The sequence below is a fragment of the Curcuma longa genome, chromosome 4 (genome assembly GCF_044706935.1).
Source record: "Curcuma longa cultivar G26 ecotype Majalengka, Jawa Barat chromosome 4, ITB_CL_G26_1.1, whole genome shotgun sequence".
NCBI lineage: Eukaryota > Viridiplantae > Streptophyta > Magnoliopsida > Zingiberales > Zingiberaceae > Curcuma > Curcuma longa.
This window is the reverse complement of record NC_133864.1, coordinates 6389412-6410892: the sequence shown is the minus strand read 5'-3', so window position 1 is coordinate 6410892 and position 21481 is coordinate 6389412. Positions and strand designations below refer to the sequence as shown.

Below are 21481 nucleotides of genomic sequence, written 5' to 3'. Positions count from 1 at the left end.
TTATTAAATTAAATTAAATTCATTTTAATAAATATATCACCAATTTAAAAAGTTGCATCGTGCCCCCTCAACTTTCTAAATTTATAACTACTCTATCACACTGTCCTAATGCTCTTAATTTATTTTTAAATGCAGGCATAATCAATTAGTATTAACCTATCACACCATCTTAATTCTGTTAATGATAAATCAACATAAATTAAAATCAAAATTTCTATATTACTAATTGAAGCCAAACCATGATTAACAAACTTGAGCCAGAGATAATATTTAAAAAGAATAGATTGGATTTTATTGAATTGTTGAGATCACAATAAACAACAACAGCAACAAATTGATTGGTTCTCTGTTGAAGCCCTTAAATAGCAGGAAGAGGCACCCCTTGAAGAAAACTCTTGATCATCTCCAAAGCACGAGCTGGCTGATAACTTGGAACCTCATGCCCTGCTCCTCGAACAGTGGCAAATGTCAAATTGTGATCATACACCACAGTGTATCCCCCAACCTGCATATTCACAATAAAAACTATCAAAAGAATTGTCTACCTCACTGTTAAGCATAATTAAATACAAAATATATGTATATATTATTAAAAAAAAGATTTAAAACAACATAATTGTCTACCTCACTGTTAAGCATCCAAGCTCTCCATGGAACCGTCACTTTAAGCTTTAGCTCGTTGAGAGAGTATCTTGTGGAAGTAACAGGAACTCTTCCATCAAGGTCACCACTGCACAATTGCATGCATGTATATGAAAGTGAACTAGGCCAAAGCTTACTGACTCGCAGTCGAATGAACACTATCTTGATCTTTATTTTATGACATATGTTATGAAGAAATCTTAAAGGTATCATACTTGTACACCTATAGCTACTAAATCAATGGGCCTGGAAATGAAAAAACTGATATATCTATAACTGTTATCGTAGTTTTACACAATGCACCTAAGCTGATACGCCATGTAATATGATGAAAATCTCTATTTACTTTTGCAAAACTGCAGTCATATGAATATGATGAAGACATCGATGGCAGTGAAGGGGATTTTCACCTAAATTTTGTCTCTTTCTTTACTCATCTCCTGGGTTAGTTATGTGAATCTAATGATGAGGCTATAATTTTGTTTACCTGTACTTCAAAACCCTAATCCCGTTAGACAACAATTTGTGAATAATTGGCAAGATTGTGGAAGGCTGATCTGACCAACCCTGTATCACTCGGCTGCATGGAGACAAAAATATAATTAAATGAGCTGAATTTTCATTATTTTGTTTAAAAGAAAATAAAATTATCACGTGGCAGCTTGGGTGCATATGAGATATGTATATACCTACAACCAGACCAGGTGTAGTTGAGCTTTGTCACATTGGCATGTAGAGCTTTCTGCACCTCAGGATTGTTAAGGTATGCCTCCACGTAATTAGAAGTACAAGGATCAAAATTCTCAATCTGCATCAGAATTGAATACAACATTTCAGTATATAGACATAACAATTGGTAGGTAGGAAGGGATAGGACAAAGTTGCCATATTTTGAAAAACAGAACAAGATTGAATCTGTTAGCTCTATGGTTTTTACGATTAACTTGGCTATAAACAATATCTATATTCTTCACAATTGATACGATTGAGTGAAAATTTTGAATGAGTTTGGTCACAAAAAGAAGGCTCCTAAGATGAACAAAAATGATACACTAAGTTCCAGCTCTCGCGAGTGGAAGAGGAGCTTGTGAAACGCATGATCAAGAGGAATTTATATCTCGCTCACTCGAATGTAGAACAGCCGAGATTAAAGCATAAGCCTCCCTTCTCCATTTGTGCAATTTAATTACATTCAGTAACTGAGAAACCATAAAATGATTAGAATGAAAAATATTCATATTTTTAAGTTTAGAATGAGTTCAGTAACAAAAGGGACCCTATGAAGGGACCCAAAGACCCTATGAAGGGGAGCATGTGCACCACATGATCTAGGGGAACTTGTAATCTCGCTCACTCACATCTAAATGGCTGAGATCACGTCCTGTTCAATCGATCGTGCGGCGAATAGGTCTCCCTTAGTGCAATTTAACCTTATCCAGTGACTGAGAACCATAAAATGATTTGAACGAAAACTATGTAATGTTAGTGATTAACATTCAAATGAATTTGGTGGAGGAGCCTTGAAAGGGAACAAGTTAAAGTGAAGATCTCTTCTTAATCTCGATCATGCTCAATCGATCGTCTGGCTTTCATCAGGGTTCGCATCAAGTTAGTTATTCCTTTTCTCAATGGGATCAAGAAGGGATACAATTCAATATGGTAGGAGACTAGAAGTTAGCAGATTGACTCTACCCCTAAATCCAATATAGTTTTTTCCTAATTTCACTCGCTCCTTGCAGTGATCAAACAAGAACGCAATGAACTCCGATTCTTGAGTTAACAGATTGAATCGATCGATCTACATTAACTCTAAAACTACCAGGAAATGAGCATAAATATAAAGATGCTTGCAATAGACAAACCGAGGGCAACTTTGGAGTCGGCGTCACGCCCGACAAGGAGCACTGCGGCGCGTATATGTTGTAGACGTTCACTTCCTTGAAGACGCGGTTCGCCTCGGCGACCGCCCGGTCGCACTCCGGAGGGTGCTGCTGGACACCCGGCGAGAAATTGCAGAACTTGTGGATCGCGACGATGGTCTCGTCGGAGAAGAACGCGTGCGTCCAGTAGTAGTCGAGCAGCCCCTTGTTATCCGTCTCCTCGTTGATCACCGCGTTCCCGATCTAGGTCATTCGAAAGCAAAATGAGACATTTCGGTCGGGAACTAGAGGGGATCGATCCTTCCCAAATCAACTTGCAATCGAAAATGGGAACTTTCGATGAAGAATCGGAGGGGATCGATCCTCCCCGATTTAATTAGCAATCAAAATGAGTGGGTATCGATCGGACTGATTGATCTCAGGATCCATGTCTTACCGCGATGCCTTTGAGGTTGATGCGGCGATCTTTGTGATGGAGTATGGCATGGGCGAGCTGGGGGGCGAAGTGCCCGGCGTAGCTCTCGCCGGTGATGAAGAAATCCCTTCCCTTATACTCCGGGAACCGCTCGAACCAGTTGACGAGGAAAACCAGCGCGTCGATCGCCGTCCTACGGTCGCCGCTCTTGGCGTAGTCCGACGTGGTGTTAGAGTAGGAGAAGCCGACGCCGGCGGGGCTCTCCAGGAACAAGACGTTCGCCACTGCATTGCACAACGCATGTCAGCCGTTCGGTGTAATGCCAAAGTGACAAATCTTTTTCTCACTCTACCCCCTAAACTTTAGGAAATAACATTTATATCTATATGATGACGACGACGTTCCTACCTTCGTTCCAAGCGTAGGGATTCCTGTACAGAGTCTTGCCGTCGCTCATGACCCGAAACGGCCCGAGCTCCTCCATGGCGCCGAACCCCAGCGACGAACACCCCGGCCCTGCACCCACCCACGCCACCGCAATCAACACTCTATCAAATAGCAATTCATCGATCGATTCATTTTCTACTAATTCTGTACCTCCGTTGAACCAGAGGACAAGAGGCTTCGACCCGCTGTCCTCGGCAGCCTCAGCCAAGTAGTAAAACAGAGCCCGGCCGCTGGCTCTGTCGACGGTGACATACCCCGCGTACTGATCGAAATGCACGTCGTCCGGCTGGCCGGGCAGCCGAACGACCTTGTCGCCCTCCTTCAGCCGGCTATCATCATAGACCTTCGACTCCATGTCGGATACCGAAAGGAGACTGCTCGCCATTGAAGAAGAAGAAGAAGAAGACCTCCCTGCTCTGTTGTTAAAGTATAACTTGTTCAGCGCGTCTCCCTGCCGCACTACTGTGCCAGAAGCTCCGCAGTGTAAGAAACAGAGGAAGAAGGAGGAGGAGAAGAAGAAGAGACAGCTGAAGATTGGCTTCATTGTTTGATTGGGAATGAGGAATGGAATGGACCGGAATCTTATTTATAGGATGAGCAATCGGATAATTGTGGCGTAATTGATTGATTCTTGTTGGAGCCGGCGGTGAATGATCTGTCTGCTTCGTCTGGGAATGATCTGCTGGGCGAGCCTTGCCCTTACTCATCATTGTATCATGTCCATTCAAACTTCTAAATACCATAAAAAAGAGAACAAATATATTTTTTAAAATTCATTATCACAAATCTCAATTCTTCCTTCACAAAACTACAAACTACCTGGTCGACATTCAATTTTATATTTAAATTTATTTTTGTGTTCTTTTTAGCAGACTATGCAGAAAAAGAATATGTCATTAATAATTTTGGATACGATTTTTATTTTATATTTAAATTTATTTTTGTATTCGGTCATAAATAAATTAAATGTTCATAAATTAAACAAATAAATTTGAACATATGTATTTAATTTGTTAATATATGTTAATGTTCATGAATAATATTCATAATTTATCAATATAATTTTTATTGACATATTAAATAAATAAATAAATTTATATTATCAAATTTAATAACTAACCAAACAAGTTTAAAATATAAGAATTTTAAATAATCAAATATTTTTAAACTAAGAGTTTGATAATATTTAAACAAATTAAGTTCAAACTCGTAAAAAAATTAAGTCAAACTTGAGCAATCATTTTAACAGCTTAGTTCATTTTAGATTTGACTTTGTTTAACTCGATTATCTTATCAAATAAATTTAAACACCATAAAACTTATTTCAATTAGACTTGTCTACTATCCTGGTTCTCTTTGTAGAGAAGAAGTCATTGTAACCCTTCTTCAACCATAGCACCATACAATAGCTTCAATTTTGGTATTTCTATCGATTATATAAGGATATACTGAAATATTATTTATTTGAACAGAAAATGAGATATTTTTATTATAAAGAACACTGGTAATGTAGTGTATTATATAAGCTGAAAAAACTCTCTCTCAGTAATTATAATTTTGAGAAATAAAATTTTTAAGATTTGATTAATTTTTTAAGATGAAGAACGCGACTAATTTATTTTCAGGATTAATTATTTATAGCACGGGATTTATATATTTAAAATAAATAATCGACTAAAAGACATGTTTATTATATCCATAAATAAACATTTTCGCGGAAACTAACTGTTTTTCGTAACGAGCTCAACGATAACTATATCAATCAGTAAACTCCATGGGGCCTATCATGTCGGGCATGGCTTGGGCCGGTAGGCCCATTTAATTGTTGTTCCTAACATGCGGCCCAACATGAGAGCCGATGACATCATCCAATCATAGACTCATCATAGCATGGGCCCGCGCCAGAGCTTGAGATTTAAAAATAAAAAATAAAAAATCTTAAATATTTTTAAAATTCATAAAAAATATTAATTAAATGTAATACAATTTAATCAAATAATATTAATTCTAAAATATGGATAATATTATTGCTATATATATATATATATATATAATGTATGGGGTGCAAATTTACTTAAGCTCAATTTGTAATAAAATCAACTGTACCAGGCACTGGACAAGTCGGACGGCGGTTAATAAATCAGTTGATTATTAAAAATAATATAAAAGTTAATTAAATTCATTTTAATAAATATATCCCCAGTTTAAAAAGTTGCATGGTGCCCCTCAACTTTCTAAAATTATAACTAATCTATCACACACTCTAAATGCTATTAATTTATTTTTAAATGCTGGCGTAATCACTTATTATTAACTTCAGCAAAGATGAAATCCGCCATATGGCTTCATATGATCGATATCACAATTAACTGTGAGGAGGTAAATCGAAAAATTACAATTGACCATGATAAAGGAGGACATTGCCTCGGTTTTGCCGAGACTCGATCCTTGTCTACTTCAACAATTCTACTATGTCGTAACCAACTCAACTATGCCGCAGGAGCAATCACTTATTATTAACATATCACACCATCTTAATTCCGTTAATAATAAATTAACATAAATTAAATCACTTAATAAGAAATTTCCCAATTACTAATTGAAGTCAAACCATGATTAACTAACTTGAGCCAGAGATAATATTTAAAAAGCATAGATTGGATTTTATTCAGCTGTTGAGATCACAATGAATAACAACAACAAATCGATTGGTTGTATTTCTTAAACAGCAGGGAGATGCAGCCCTTGAAGAAAACTCTTGATCATCTCCAGAGCTCGAGCTGGCTGATAACTTGGAACCTCATGCCCTGCTCCTCGAACAGTGGCAAATGTCAAATTGTGATCATACACCACAGTGTATCCCCCAACCTGCATATTCACAATATATAAAAACTATCAAAATAATTGTCTACCTCACCGTTAAGCATAATTAAATACAAAATATATGTATATATTATTAAGAAAAGATTTAAAACAGCATAATTGTCTACCTCACTGTTAAGCATCCAAGCTCTCCATGGAACCTTCACTTTAAGCTTTAGCTTGTTGAGGGAGTATCTTGTGGAAGTAACTGGAACTCGTCCATCAAAGTCACCACTGCACAATTGCATGCTTGCATATGAAAGTGAACCAGGCTAAAGCTTACTTAGGGACAAAATTTGATCGAAAACCCCTTCACTCATGATCTGATGAACAATTTTTCTATCTTTATCGTATGACGTATGTTATGCAGAAATCTTAAAGCTATCATACTTGTACACCTATAGCTACTAAATCAATGGGCCTCGAAAGGAAAAACAGATATATCTATATCTATTATCGTACTTACACAATGTATGTAAGGACCACAAAATTGATACACCTATCTATACGAAAAGTATTGAAACGTAAAGCTGATACGCCATATAATATGATGAAAATCTCTATTTACTTTTAACTGCAAAACTGCTATCATATGATGAAGACATCGATGGTGCTGTACGGGATTTTCACCTAAATTTTGTCTCTTACTGTAACTCACTCCTAGGTTAGTTATATAATGTAATGATGAGGCTATGATTTTTTTTTACCTGTACTTCAAAACCCTAATCCCATTAGATAACAATTCGTGAATAATTGGCAACATTGTGGAAGGCTGATCTGACCAACTATGTATCACTTGGCTGCATCAAGACAAAAATATAAATAAATTAGCTGAATTTTCATTATTTTGTTTAAAAGAAAAATAAAATTAACAAATGGCAGCTTATATGAGATATGTATATACCTACAACGAGACCAGGTGTAATTGAGCTTTGTCACATTGGCATGTAGAGCTTTCTGCACCTCAGGATTGTTAAGGTATGCCGCCACGTAATGAGAAGTACAAGGATCAAAATTCTCAATCTGCATCAGAATTTAAATACAACATTTCAGTATATAGACAGAACAATTGGTGGTAGGTAGGAAGGGATCGGGCAAAGTTGCCATATTTTGAAAAACAGAACAAGATTGAATCTGTTAGTTTTATGGTTTTTACGATTAACTTGGCTATAAACCATATCTCTATTCTTCACAATTGATATGATTGAGTGAAAATTTTGAATGAGTTTGGTCACAAAAAGAAGGCTCCTAAGGTGAACAAAAATGATATGCAAGTTCGAGCTCTCGTAAGTGGAAGAGGAGCTTGTGAAACGCATGATCAAGAGGAATTTATATCTTGCTCACTCGAATGTAGAATGGCCGAGATCAAATCCTGCTCAACTAATCATGTAAAGCATAAGCCTTCCTTCTCCATTTGTGCAATTTAATTACATTGAGTAACTTAGAAACCATAAAATGATTTGAATGAAAAATGTTCATATATGTGATTCAGTTTAGGATGAGTTCAGTAACAAAAGGGAGCCTCTGAAGGGAAGCAAAAGCTAGTGTGCCAAGGCTTATCTCTTGCAGGTGGTTTTTTGCATGAAAGGGGAGCCTGTGCGCCACATGACCTAGGGGAACTTATAATCTCACTTCCTCACATCTAGAATGGACGAGATCAAGTCCCATTCGATCGATCATGCAGCGTATAGGTCTCCCTTAGTGCAATTTAACCTTATCTAGTGACTGAGAACCATAAGATGATTTGAATGAAAACTATGTATTGTTAGCGATTAACATTCAAATGAATTTTGTGGAGGTGCCTTGAAAGGGAACAAGTTTCCAGTGCAGATCTCTTCTTAATCTCCATCATGCTCTAGTCCGGCCTTCATGCAATTTTTTGCATATGAGGGTTAATTGCTGTTATTCCATTTCTCAATGGGATCAAGAAGGGATACAATTCAACAAGGTAGAAGACTAGAAGTTAGCAGTTTGAGTCTGACTATCCCCTAAATCCAATATAGTTTTTTCCTAATTTAACTTGCTCCTTGCATTGATCAAACAAGAAGGCAAAGAACTCCGATTCTTGTTTTAACAGGTTGAATCGATCGATCTAAAATGACTCTAAAATACCAAGAAAATGAGGATAAATATAAAGATGCTTGCAAGAGACAAACCGAGGGCAACTTTGGAGTCGGCGTCACGCCCGACGAGAAGCACAGCGGCGCGTATATGTTGTAGATGTTCACTTCGTCGAAGACGCGCTCCGCCTCGTCGACCGCCCGTTCGCACTCCGGAGGCTGCCGCTGTGCATCCGGAGAGAAATTGCAGAACTTGTGGATCGCGACGATGGTCTCGTCGGCGGTCAACGCGTGCGTCCAGAAGTAGTCGAACAGACCCTTGCTATCTGTCTCGTCGTTGATCACCGCGTTCCCGATCTAGGTCATTCGAAAGCAAAATGAGATTTTCGGTCAGGAACTAGAGGAGATCGATCCTTCCCAAATCAACTTGCAATCGAAATGGGAACTTTCGATGAAGTATCGGAGGGGTTCGATCCTTCCCGATTTAATTTGCATTCAAAATGAGTGGGGATTGATCGGACTTCCCGATTTCGGGATCCATGTCTCACCGCGATGCCTTTTAGGTTGATGTGGCGATCTTTGTGATGGAGTATCACATGGGCGAGCTGGGGGACGTAGTGCCCGGCGTAGCTCTCGCCAGTGATGAAGAAGTCCCTCCCCTTATACTCCGGGAACCGCTCGAACCAGTTGACGAGGAAAGCCAGCGCGTCTATCGCCGTCCTACTGTCGCCGCTCTTGGCGTAGTCCGACGTGGTGTTGGAGTAGGAGAAGCCGACGCCGGCGGGGCTCTCCAGGAACAGGACGTTCGCCGCTGCATTGCACGATGCACGTCACTCGTTCGAGGTAATACCGAAGCAGACAACCTTTTTCACTCTACCCCCTGAACTTTAAGAAATAACATTTTGTCTGATGATTCCTACCTTCGTTCCAAGCGTAGGGATTCCTGTACAGAGTCTTGCCGTCGCTCATGACCCGAAACGGCCCGAGCTCCTCCATGGCGCCGTACCCCAGCGACGAACACCCCGGCCCTGCACCCACCCATGCCACAGCAATCAACACTCTATGTCTCTATCGAAAAACAACTCATCGATCGATTCATTTTCTACTAATTCTATACCTCCATTGAGCCAGAGCACAAGAGGCTTCGACCCGCTGTCCTCGGCAGCCTCGGCGAAGTAGTAAAACAGAGCCCGGCCGTTGGCGCTGTCGACGGTGACATACCCCGCGTACTGATCAAAATTCACGCCGTCCGGCTGGCCAGGCAGCCGAACGACCTTGTCGCCTTCCTTCAGCCCGCTATTGTCGTAGACCTTCGACTCCAGCTCGGATACCGAAAGGAGACTGCTCGCCCATGAAGAAGAAGAAGAAGAAGACCTCCCTGCTCTGTTGTTAAAGTAGAACTTGTTCAGCGCATCTCCCTGCCGCACCGTACCAGAAGCTCCGCAGTGTAAGAAACAGAGGAGGAAGAAGAAGATTAGACAGCTGAAACTTGGCTTCATTGTTTGATTGAGAATGAGGAATGGAATGGAATGGAATCTCATTTATAGGATGAACAATCGGATAATTATGGAGTAACTGATTGATTCTTGTTGGAGGCGGCCGGCGGAGGATGATCTGTCTGCTACTCTGCTTCGTCTGGGAATGACCTGTTGAGTCTTGTCGTTGAGCGGAAGGAGGCAAGTCATCTGTTTGGACGGTGGCCTGACCCGGCTCAGGGTTCGGGTTCGGTTCATTCTAACTCGTCTAGGAAGCGAACGCGAAGGTCCGATATTGATCGTGTCATTGGTCGTTCCGCTATTAAAATTCAAAGGGCTTTGGATTATCCATCATAAAGTTGATTTAGACTTCTCGAATTAAAAGGTCTTAAAAAATATAAAGATACGACAAAAGCTAGACATCATATTCTAAATTCTCGATCGATCGATCGATCGAGCTAAGTCATCCCGTAGCTCTTTAAAAAGAACTCGAGACGAGTGAGAGTGACCGACCACATGTAATGTTGGTCTACTATAGTTTCAAATAACGACTTGAAATTAGTAAATGCATGAATAAAAAGTATATAGCTTTTGGTGAAGAATAAAGTATAGTTTCGAACTCGAGACGAGTCACTTACAAGAAACTCACCGTGCGAGACAGTGTAAAAAAATTTTCTGTCGAAAATAGTGCAAAATTCTCTTTACTGTCCGAGACAGTATTAAAGAGTCATCTGTACCAAATTAATTATCCGTTTATCTAAGATAGTACAACTCTTTTTCTATTAGGGATATAATTGGCTATAACAACTTTTTTATTGCCCGAGACATTACAAAAGAGTCGCATGTATAATAAATTGTCCATTACGTGAGATAGTGTAACTTATGGAATCACCTACAACAAATTCTTCATTGTTTGAGAGAGTGCAAAAAATAATGTCTACAACAAATTGTCCGCTATCCGAAATTGTACAACTCTTCCTCTATCTGTGACAATGTAAAAAAGTCATTTACAACAAACTCTCAGCGTTCGAGATAATGCCAAACTTTTCTTTATCAGGGACAGAATCATCATTTATTCTTTCGATTAGGACTTTGTTGCCCTTAAGCATTTTTGTCATCATCTTTATATCAGCATCTTAGTCATATGGACCCTAACGTGAAAGATTTCGAAATAACTGATGCATTATGCTTATATTGTAGAGGTAAGAAAGGGTCCACGTAGAGATTCTTGACTCGGTCAAAAAGGATGCTTGTGTCAGTTAATGCAGGGTCATGTCATTCGTCTCCGACCGCTCGAGTGCTACCATGAAAACTATATTAATCAAGGAATTCTTCCAATCATATAAAGGTTGATCCTAGGCTACCATCCATGGAGGCTGAGCTAATTCCAGAGGTTGAAGTGTCTTATCCCAAGTGGTAAGCATGGAGACGCTTCTTGCTTGAGGTTTCGAGTTCAATCCTCTTAGCAACATATATTTGTTGACTGAGGTGCTGTGCAATTCATGTATTAGCTCGGCTAAAGTACTGTTTTGGCAATATGCTCTTATCAATCTAGTGGTACCGTGCCTCCAAAAAATCCCTTAGGGGGTTTTCTGATATGGGGCCGTTTCGACGGTGGGGTCGGTCACTATAAAAAGTTTACCCACTACAGTTTTTGCCCCCACGGGCGGGAGTAGCTGGTCAGGGCATGGGAGCTTGCAGCATGAGGTAGGCGGTTCGAAGGCTCATGGCGCACATGCGATAACATCAAAATGTGTCATGTTTCCAAATCCTTCAACCACTATGCCCTGGCCAGTCCCGCATTCACCGTGATTTACCTCCTCACAGATGGTCGGGGGGCCGATCGTGTGGGGCCGCTAGGTTGGCGGATTCCAACCTTTTGCAGCATGAGCTAATTCCAGAGATGTCGAACGACGTCGCTCTCCCGTGTCTCCTCCGCTTCCCCTTCCACACCCTCCCAATGGCCTAGGGCGTCTGTAGGCAGTGGTGGAGGCATGAACTCCCTCACAGATGGTCGGGAGGCCGATCGTGTGGGGCCGTCCAATCTTTTGCAGCAGGAGGCATGAACTCGCCTCGACGTCCTTCTACCACCCACCCCCATCATCGCGCTCCTCCTCCGGGGCAAGATCTTGACCTCCATTAATAAGTTGCACCTAGTTTTACTCAAGCCAAACGCGGGCTCCTAGATGATGCAGTCGTTGATCTTCCACAACCCCCACGGCGTGTCGAGCTACATCCGAGCTGTAGTTGTCGAGCCTGATCTGGTGGTGGTCGGCGGATGGGACACGTCCGCCTTTCGCCAATGCCGCCCTCATTGTGGACTTCTTACACATGCACCTACTTCGCAAGGTCAAGGAAGGTGTTCGGGGTTGGCGGACTTGACGAGAGAAAGAACAAGCTATCGTCAACGCTAGCCTACGACGTGACGACCAACGTGTGGGTGGAGCTGCCGGAGATGGTGACGTAGGCATAGGAAACGTGCCAAGGGACTTTCGACGAGCAACTTTGGGGGAGCAGGGAGGAATACGACATGGCAGTTCAATGGTGTAGGAGGTCGTTAAACAACAACCAGAAGAGCATGCACCTCTTGAAGATCCAAGTGAGGACCGATGTAAATGGCGGAGTTAGAAATTTTATTGTCCTTACTGATTGAAAAAAATAATTCTCCGAGTTATCTTCCTCTCTATTTTTCCGGACCAATGGCTGAGCCATTAACCACCAATGCCCGAGTTGAACCCTATACCGTGGGTTGCCTTTCTTTCTCCTGCTGTCCAACTCCCCCGGGTTGTCTTCCTTTATCCCGCCGCTGACTGACTTGGCATCTTCTTTCTTAACGTCGTCGGTCCTAGTCGACTCTCAGATTAAAGCTTGGGTAGGTTAAAGAGTGGCTCCGTCCTTATCTCTCCCATATTTTTTTTCTTTCTATTGTTTGCAAATCTGATAGATCTTCCTCATCGTCGAGGTCAAGCCCCCAGCTAAAACCCCGGTAGGCCATTACGTAGCTCCGCGTCACGAAAGGACATAGATCTGCATGCATTGTCGGGAGGGAGAGAATTGGGAGGTGTTTACTTTGCGTGACGACGTCATAGAGACTTTACGGCGGAGGTTAGAAGTATCGCCTTGAGTTTACCTATTATCAGGGCGGCTCAAGTCTCCGAGAGGCCCTTAACGAATTTTTTTTTAAATAATTATTATTATTTTAAAAAATTTTCTTTCATCTTTTTTTATTCGGATTTGATATTGATAATGATGGGTTTAAAATTTTTTTAAAATAAATTAAAATATTAATTTTAAAAATAAATTTTTTATATAAAATTAAAATTTTTTAGCTTTTAAGATGTAAAATTATTAATTAAATTTCTATATTCATTTCATTTGCAATTTCTTTAGCAGAAATCATAACAGATGTGAATCCATTTTCTCTACACTCATTCAAAAAAGAAATAAAATCTTTTAATTGATCTAATACAATAGTAATGTTCATATCTTTATATTGTAAAAATTTACTAACAGTATTAACTGCGAATAAGATTACAAGTTTATAACAAGAATCATTGATAAGAAAATAAGAAATTAATAGAAGCATAAAAAAAAGATTTGATAGGAAAATAAGGAAGACAATACCTTTAGGTTTTAAGATCATAAAAAAATATATAACAAAAGATCTTAATTCTGATCGTTTCTCTCCTTACACCCCTTGTGATGATTTCGAAAATGTCTTGAGGAAAGAAAATAAACTATTAAATAAGTAAAATATTTGAAGCTGAGCAAAATAGGTTATTAGGTTAATAAGGAAGGAAGGTCGAAGGAGAGGAATAATATAAAGAAACTAGTAGGATTAAAGTTTTAAGAATTGAGAAATATTAAATATATTGGAATCATGCCAAAATATTTATGAAATCCAATGACCATGCCAAATCTCTACAAAATCTAATGGTCATGTCAAATCTTTTCAAAATCTAATAAAGATATTTTAAAATTTTCTTATTATCTCAATATATATATATATAATGATTAATATTTTAAAAAAATGAGCCCCAATTTATTGGGGGCCCTAGGCATAGGCCTCTAAGGCCTATGCCTAAAGCCGGCACTGCCTACTATTCTTTGTTTCCCAGTTGTAAACGTAGATCAGGGTAAGGAATTTGCTAGCACACTTGGAAATAAGGGTGAGTATTCAGTTAAATTCGAATTGAATTAGAATTTTTTTTAAACTAATAGAATTGATCAAATTTTTAAATAAAAATTAAATAAATTGAATTGATAAAATATTTATAAAAAAGAATATAGAAACTTGATTTATTACAAGGGATAACCCCTTTATTTATACATGAATATAACGACTTATTCTAGAAGAATTACTAGGAGAATTACTCTAATGGATTATTTATCCTAAATATTCTAACACTCCCCCTTAAGCTGGGGAATATAAATCATATGTATCCAGCTTGTTACATATGTAGTCAATTCGAGGACCTCTCAGTGACTTGGTGAATATATCTGCTAGTTGATCCTGTGAGTTAACAAAACTAGTAGATATTTCACCAGATATGACTTTCTTTCTGACAAAGTGACAGTCGACTTCAATATATATGCTTTTTCCTCTCATGAAAAACTGGATTCGACGCAATATGCATGGCGGCTTGGTTGTCACATATAAATGACATTTGTGTAACCTCTCCAAATCTTAGCTCTTAAAGTAACTGTTTGAGCCATATAAGTTCTTGACTGGCTATGACCATAGCTCGATATTCTGCCTCTGCACTGGATCTTACCACAACATTCTGCTTTTTACTTTTCCAAGAAACAAGGTTATCTCCGACAAATATACAATAACCAGAAGTAGATTTCCTATCAATGGGAGATCCTGCCCAATCTGCATCAGAATACCCTACGACTCGAGTATGTCCTTTGTCTTCGTACAGAAGACCCTTTCCTGGAGTGCTTTTGATATATCGAATAATGCGAGTCACAGCATCTCAATGTTCTTTGCATGGAGAATTGAGAAACTGACTTACTATACTTACTGCAAATGAGATATCCGGACGAGTAACAGTAAGATAGCTTAGTCTCCCAACTAATCGCCTGTATCGTTCATGATCTGAAAGAGGCTCCCCCTGATTTGGCATGAGCTTGATATTATGATCCATTGGAGTGTCAACTGCCTTTGAGTTTAACATGTTTGTTTCTTCTAGAATATTCATTGCATACTTCCTTTGGGATATGATAATCCCATCTTTGGACTGTGCTACTTCTATCCCCAAAAAATATTTGAGTTTGCCGAGATCTTTTGTCTGAAAATGTTTGAAAAGATGCTACTTCACCTGTGAAATCCCGAGATGATCACTACCTGTGATAACAATATCATCAACATAAACTACCAAGTAGATGCAACCAACAGATGAGTGGCGATAAAAGACAGAATGGTCAGCCTCACTCCGAGTCATGCCAAACTGTTGAATTACAGTACTAAATCTACCGAACCTCGCTCTGATACCATGTAAAAAAGAATATAGAAACTTGATTTATTACAAGGGATAACCCCCTTATTTATACATGAATATAATGACTAATTCTAGGAGAATTACTAGGAGAATTATTCTAACGGATTATTTATCCTAAATATTTTAACAATATTAATTAATTTAATTTTTAAATAAATTAATCAAAATAATTAAATTTTTATGAAAGATTTATCAATTAGTTGAGAATTTATAAGTTCATATAGTTAGAAATTTATAATTTTTTATTTTTATTAATTCAGTTTAACTGAATTAATCAATTTTTTTAATAAAATTTTAAAATAACCGAATCAAAATTTTAAATTCAATTGATTTATTCGATTTAATTGAATTTTTAATCACGCCCACTAGGAAAAGATTAAGATCACATTATGTTATTATATATATATTTTTAATTTTTGTTGAACCTTTAGATTCTTTAAATATTGCATTTAATTAGCATCATCACCGACTTAATGCATGCCCATGTAATTATGTAGGATCGAAGAAAGCGCTAGAAGAGAGTGAATATGTTGTAGCATTTTTTCTTTTTTCATAAATTTGTCGATTACGTTTGTTTGTTTGTAAATCAGAGACAACGTTGCAATGGAAATAATAATTGCGAGAATGCACAAACACAAGAGACACAAGTTTTTTTACTTGGTTCACAACCACAAACTACTATTCCAAGGTCCACGATCTTCGATTGTTTACATTTGGGCAATCCACTAATAAACTCCTTCCTTCCGGAGAGGAGTTGTAATGATTACAAAATCAGAAATACGATAAAAACCTTATCATACTTAAATATAATTGAATGTACAAATGTAAATCGTTACCAAATACCGAAGTTGTAGATGAAGACTTATGGTGCAGAACTCCGACGTTATGACGACTCCAGGGTGATCGTTCATGCGCAGACTGCCGTCGACTTGCTATGGAATGAACTCAAGTGATGTCCTGAGGCCTTCTGTCAAAAGTCTTTTATAAGGCTTTCTGGACGCTTGGAATTCCTTTCCAGGCACCTCCACAAGGTCGTTGGCCTCGTGCGCCTTGTCGTTGTATTGCTCCTCTGGGGTAAGTAGTGGCATAGCCACATGAGGCCGAGGGGTGCAACTGTCCCCTTTGAGATTTATGAATCGATTGAATCAGTTTAAACCAATAAATTTGATTCAGTCATAACTTGAACAATTTCGTCGAGATTCGATTCTTATCCACTTCAGCAATTTTATTCCGTTGTAACCAACTCAACTATGCCTCAGGAGCAATCACTTATTATTAACATATCACACCATCTTAATTCCGTTAATGATAAATTAACATAAATTAAATCACTTAATAAGAAATTTCTAAATTACTAATTGAAGTCAAACCATGATTAACTAACTTGAGCCAGAGATGATATTTAAAAAGCATAGATTGGATTTTATTCAGCTGTTGAAATCACAATGAATAACAACAACAAATCGATTGGTTGCATTTCTTAAACAGCAGGGAGATGCAGTCCTTGAAGAAAACTCTTGATCATCTCCAGAGCTCGAGCTGGCTGATAACTTGGAACCTCATGCCCTGCTCCTCGAACAGTGGCAAATGTCAAATTGTGATCATACACCACACTGTATCCCCCAACCTGCATATTCACAATATATAAAAACTATCAAAATAATTGTCTACCTCACTGTTAAGCATAATTAAATACAAAATATATGTATATATTATTAAAAAAAAAGATTTAAAACAACATAATTATCTACCTCACTGTTAAGCATCCAAGCTCTCCATGGAACCTTCACTTTAAGCTTTAGCTTGTTGAGGGAGTATCTTGTGGAAGTAACAGGAACTCTTCCATCAAAGTCACCACTGCACAATTGCATGCATGCATATGAAAGTGAACCAGGCTAAAGCTGTAGGGGATTTTCACCTAAATTTTGTCTCCTAGGTTAGTTATATAATGTAATGATGAGGCTATAATTTTTTTTACCTGTACTTCAAAACCCTAATCCCATTAGATAACAATTCGTGAATAATTGGCAACATTGTGGAAGGCTGATCTGACCAACTAGGTATCACTTGGCTGCATCGAGACAAAAATATAAATAAATGAGCTGAATTTTCATTATTTTGTTTAAAAGAAAAATAAAATTATCAAGAGGCAGCTTGGGTGCATATGAGATATGTATATACCTACAACCAGACCAGGTGTAATTGAGCTTAGTCACATTGGCATGTAGAGCTTTCTGCACCTCAGGATTGTTAAGGTATGCCTCCACGTAATTAGAAGTACAAGGATCAAAATTCTCAATCTGCATCAGAATATAAATACAACATTTCAGTAGATAGACATAACAATTGGTCGGTAGGAAGGGATCGAGCAAAGTTGCCATATTTTGAAAAACAGAACAAGATCGAATCTGTTAGTTCTATGGGTTTTACGATTAACTTGGCTAAGAACCATATCTCTATTATTCACAATTGATATGATCGAGTGAAAAAATTGAGTGAGTTTGGTCACAAAAAGAAGCCTACTAAGGTCAACAAAAATAATATGCAAGTTCCAGCTCTTGCAAGTGGAAGAGGAGCTTGTGAAACGCATGATCAAGAGGAATTTATAATCTCACTCACTCAAATGTAGAATGGCCGTGATCATAAGCCTCCCTTCTCCATTTGTGCAATTTAGTTACATTCAGTAACTGAGAAACCATAAAATGATTTGAATGAAAAATATGCATATAAGTGATTCAGTTTAGAATGAGTTCAGTAACAAAACGGGAGCCTCTGAAGAGAAGCAAAAGGTAGTGTGCAAGTCTTAGCTCTTGCAGGTGGTTTTTGCATGAAAGGGTAACCTGTGCACCGCATGATCTTATAATCTCACTCGCTCACAAGAATGCCCGAGATCAAGTCCTGTTCGATCAATCGAGTAGTGTGTAGGTCTCCCTTAGTGCAATTTAACCTTATCCAGCGACTGAGAACCATAAAATGATTTGAGTGAAAACTATGTAATGTTAGTTGTAATTCCATTTCTCAATGGGATCAAGAAGGGATACAATTCAACATGGTAGAAGACTAGAAGTTAGCAGTTTGAAATATCCAATATAGTTTTTTCCTAATTTAACTTGCTCCGATTCTATTCAACATGAACTCCGATTCTTGAGTTAACAGGTTGAATCGATCGATCTAAATTGACTCTAAAACTACCAGGAAAATGAGGATAAATATAAAGATGCTTGCAAGAGACAAACCGAGGGCAACTTTGGAGTCGGCGTCACGCCCGACGAGAAGCACAGCGGCGCGTATATGTTGTAGATGTTCACTTCGTTGAAGACGCTGTTCGCCTCGTCGACCGCCCGGTCGCACTCCGGAGGCTGCCGCTGCGCATCCGGCGAGAAATTGCAGAACTTGTGGATCGCGACGATGGTCTCGTCGGCTATCAATGCGTGCGTCCAGAAGTAGTCGAGCAGCCCCTTGCTATCCGTCTCCTGGTTGATCACCGCGTTCCCAATCTAGGTCATTCGAAAGCAAAATGAGATCTTTCGGTCGGGAACTAGAGGAGGTCGATCCTTCCCAAATCAACTTGCAATCGAAATGGGAACTTTCGATGAAGCATCGGAGGGGATCGATCCTTCCAGATTTAATTTGCAATAAAAATGAGTGGGGATCGATCGGACTGATTGATTTAGGGATCCATGTCTTACTGCGATGCCTTTTAGGTTGATGAGGCGATCTTTGTGATGGAGTATGGCATGGGCGAGCTGGGGGACGTAGTGCCCGGCGTAGCTCTCGCCGGTGATGAAGAAATCCCTTCCCTTATACTCCGGGAACCGCTCGAACCAGTTGACGAGGAAAACCAGCGCGTCGATCGCCGTCCTACGGTCGCCGCTCTTGGCGTAGTCCGACGTAGTGTTAGAGTAGGAGAAGCCGACGCCGGCGGGGCTCTCCAGGAACAAGACGTTCGCCACTGCATTGCACGATGCACGTCATTCGCTGAAATCTTTTTCTCACTCTACCCCCTAAACTTTTGGAAATAACATTTATGTATACGATGATGATGATTCCTACCTTCGTTCCAAGCGTATGGATTCCTGTACAGAGACTTGCCGTCGCTCATGACCCGAAACGGCCCGAGCTCCTCCATGGCGCCGTACCCCAGCGACGAACATCCCGGCCCTGCACCCACCCACCCACTCCACAGCAATCACCACTCTATCGAAAAGCAAATCATCGATCGATCGATCGATCGATTCATGTTCTACGAATTCTATACCTCCATTGAGCCAGAGCACGAGAGGCTTCGACCCGCTGTTCTCGGCAGCCTCTGCGAAGTAGTAAAACAGAGCCCGGCCGTTGCCGCTGTCGACGGTGACATACCCCGCGTACTGATCGAAATGCACGCCTTCCGGCTGGCCGGGCAGCCGAACGACCTTGTCGCCCTCCTTCAGCCCGCTATTGTCGTAGACCTTCGACTCCATGTCGGATACCGAAAGGAGACTGCTCGCCCATGAAGAAGAAGAAGACCTCCCTGCTCTGTTGTTAAAGAAGAACTTGTTCAGCGCATCTCCCTGCCGCACCGTACCAGAAGCTCCGCAGTGCAAGAAACAGAGGAGGAGGAAGAAGAAGAATAGACAGCTGAAACTTGGCTTCATTGTTTGATTGGGAATGAGGAATGGAATGGAATGGAATCTCATTTATAGGATGAACAATCGGATAATTATGGAGTAACAGATTGATTCTTGTTGGAGCCGGCGGAGAATGATCTGTCTGCTTCGTCTGGGAAAAATCTGTTGCGCCTTGTCGTTCCGCGGAAGGAGGCAAGTCATCTGTTTGGAAGGTGGCCTGACCCGGCTCAGTTCGGGTTTGGTTTATTCTAACTTGTGGTGGTTCGCTCCGCTATTAAAAGGAACTGAGACGAGTGACCAACGGACCACATGTAATGTTGGTCTATTTAGTTTCGAATAATGATTTGGAATTAGTAAATGTAAATGTGCGAATATGAAGGTTGTGAATGTAAAGTATATTGAAGTGGAGCATGATAAAAATATAGTGGAAACATCCACGCCGGGGAATCATCGTTCTTGATAGAAAGCGACTTAGCGACTTAGCCATGATTTTTAATCCTTTAAATAAAATTTTTAAAAATTTTAAATTTTATTTTACAATTATATATAATAATTTTTAAAAATTATATTTCATAATTATAATATATCAATACTTCCAAAATCAAATTATTTAGTTCTAAAAATTTAAAAATACTTAAATATATATATAAATTGATTTTCACAATCTAAAAATTTAAATTTTGAATTTAAATTTATTGAAAAGGAATTTAAATTTAAAAAATTCGACCTTAATTTTAACTTTGATTATAATTGAAATAATAATCTGTCGATTTTCGAAATTATTTTCTTCGACTCTTATTCAATAACACAATGTAATTCAATTAATCAATCAAAATTTAAAATTTTCAATCTTAAATATTTAAAAATTGAATCAATAATTGAAAAGTAAGACTTCCACTTCCACTTGTCACATATCATAGCTTTGGAAATCGTAGTCTACTCTATACACTGAAATCAAGTTTAAACTTTCTTAAATTATGATTTTCGACGATAAAAATCCACAACGACAATAAAAAAATACATTATGCAACTCTAGCTGAGAGAAGAGTACTGACATGCTCATTCCAAATCACAATATTTCTTTATAAAAATGATACTAATAAATAGTTTAGGTTGAGATGTTTTTTAAATATGTGATCAATTTTTTTTTTTTTGATGATGATCGATGATGAATCAATCAGTTAAAATGACAGTGATGGTATCATACTATTTTGACGAAGAACATAGGGGAAAAAAATATAAATCAGATATATTTTAATTAGTATTAATTTATTAATTTTTCACACAATGTTATGTTCCATTGTTTTTGTTTTTCCTTCAATTATTGAGTGGATCTTGAGGCCATCGATGAGAAGGTGTACAAAATATTGGACCCTCTCTGATCCTGTTTGCGATTTGATAACGTAGTCACCAAGAAATTATTAGAAATGTGAATCAAGATAAATAAAAAATTATTTTTAATGGAAAGGTAAAATAATTGCATGTTAAAAACGAACTCAACGATAACCATATTAATCAGAAAACTCCTGTTTCCTGAATACTTCCTATCTTTCTTTGTCTTTCAATTTTAAGATTTGTCTAGTTTT

At 38.8% G+C, this 21481-nt stretch overlaps 2 protein-coding genes across 2 annotated transcripts; both read right to left on the bottom strand.

The window, feature by feature from the left end:
• Positions 1-264: 264 nt before the first annotated feature.
• On the bottom strand, positions 265-9902 carry LOC141826994 (uncharacterized). Its single transcript, XM_074714290.1, has 17 exons — positions 9424-9902; positions 9227-9334; positions 8855-9117; positions 8403-8663; positions 7151-7269; positions 6954-7046; positions 6375-6480; positions 6109-6252; positions 6010-6056; positions 3535-3965; positions 3346-3453; positions 2959-3221; positions 2505-2765; positions 1332-1450; positions 1130-1222; positions 625-730; positions 265-505 (listed from the first exon to the last, which is right to left on the bottom strand). The coding sequence occupies exons 1-17, from the start codon at positions 9845-9847 to the stop codon at positions 359-361; spliced, it is 3093 nt and encodes a 1030-aa protein (XP_074570391.1). The 5' UTR covers positions 9848-9902; the 3' UTR covers positions 265-358.
• A 6800-nt stretch (positions 9903-16702) lies between these two features.
• LOC141825969 (serine carboxypeptidase II-3-like) lies at positions 16703-20063 on the bottom strand. Its single transcript, XM_074713233.1, has 8 exons — positions 19544-20063; positions 19339-19446; positions 18975-19237; positions 18522-18782; positions 17467-17585; positions 17264-17356; positions 17037-17142; positions 16703-16912 (listed from the first exon to the last, which is right to left on the bottom strand). Exons 1-8 carry the CDS (start codon positions 19962-19964, stop codon positions 16766-16768), a joined length of 1518 nt encoding a protein of 505 aa, XP_074569334.1. The 5' UTR covers positions 19965-20063; the 3' UTR covers positions 16703-16765.
• Between the last annotated feature and the right edge of the window lie 1418 nt (positions 20064-21481).

What these genes read in the sequence shown, in the direction of transcription:
- LOC141826994 (XM_074714290.1), bottom strand. Translation starts at nt 9,847, where the DNA reads ATGAGATTCCATTCCATTCCATTCCTCATTCTCAATCAAACAATGAAG. An exon ending in TCAACCTAAAAGGCATCGCG is followed by an intron (nt 8,664 to 8,854) that starts GTGAGACATGGA and finishes CGAATGACCTAG; the next exon opens with ATCGGGAACGCGGTGATCAA. An exon ending in TACACCTGGTCTCGTTGTAG is followed by an intron (nt 7,047 to 7,150) that starts GTATATACATAT and finishes GTCTTGATGCAG; the next exon opens with CCAAGTGATACATAGTTGGT.
- LOC141825969 (XM_074713233.1), bottom strand. Translation starts at nt 19,964, where the DNA reads ATGAGATTCCATTCCATTCCATTCCTCATTCCCAATCAAACAATGAAG. An exon ending in CGTGCTCTGGCTCAATGGAG is followed by an intron (nt 19,447 to 19,543) that starts GTATAGAATTCG and finishes GGGTGGGTGCAG; the next exon opens with GGCCGGGATGTTCGTCGCTG. An exon ending in CTTGGATGCTTAACAGTGAG is followed by an intron (nt 16,913 to 17,036) that starts GTAGATAATTAT and finishes GTGAATATGCAG; the next exon opens with GTTGGGGGATACAGTGTGGT.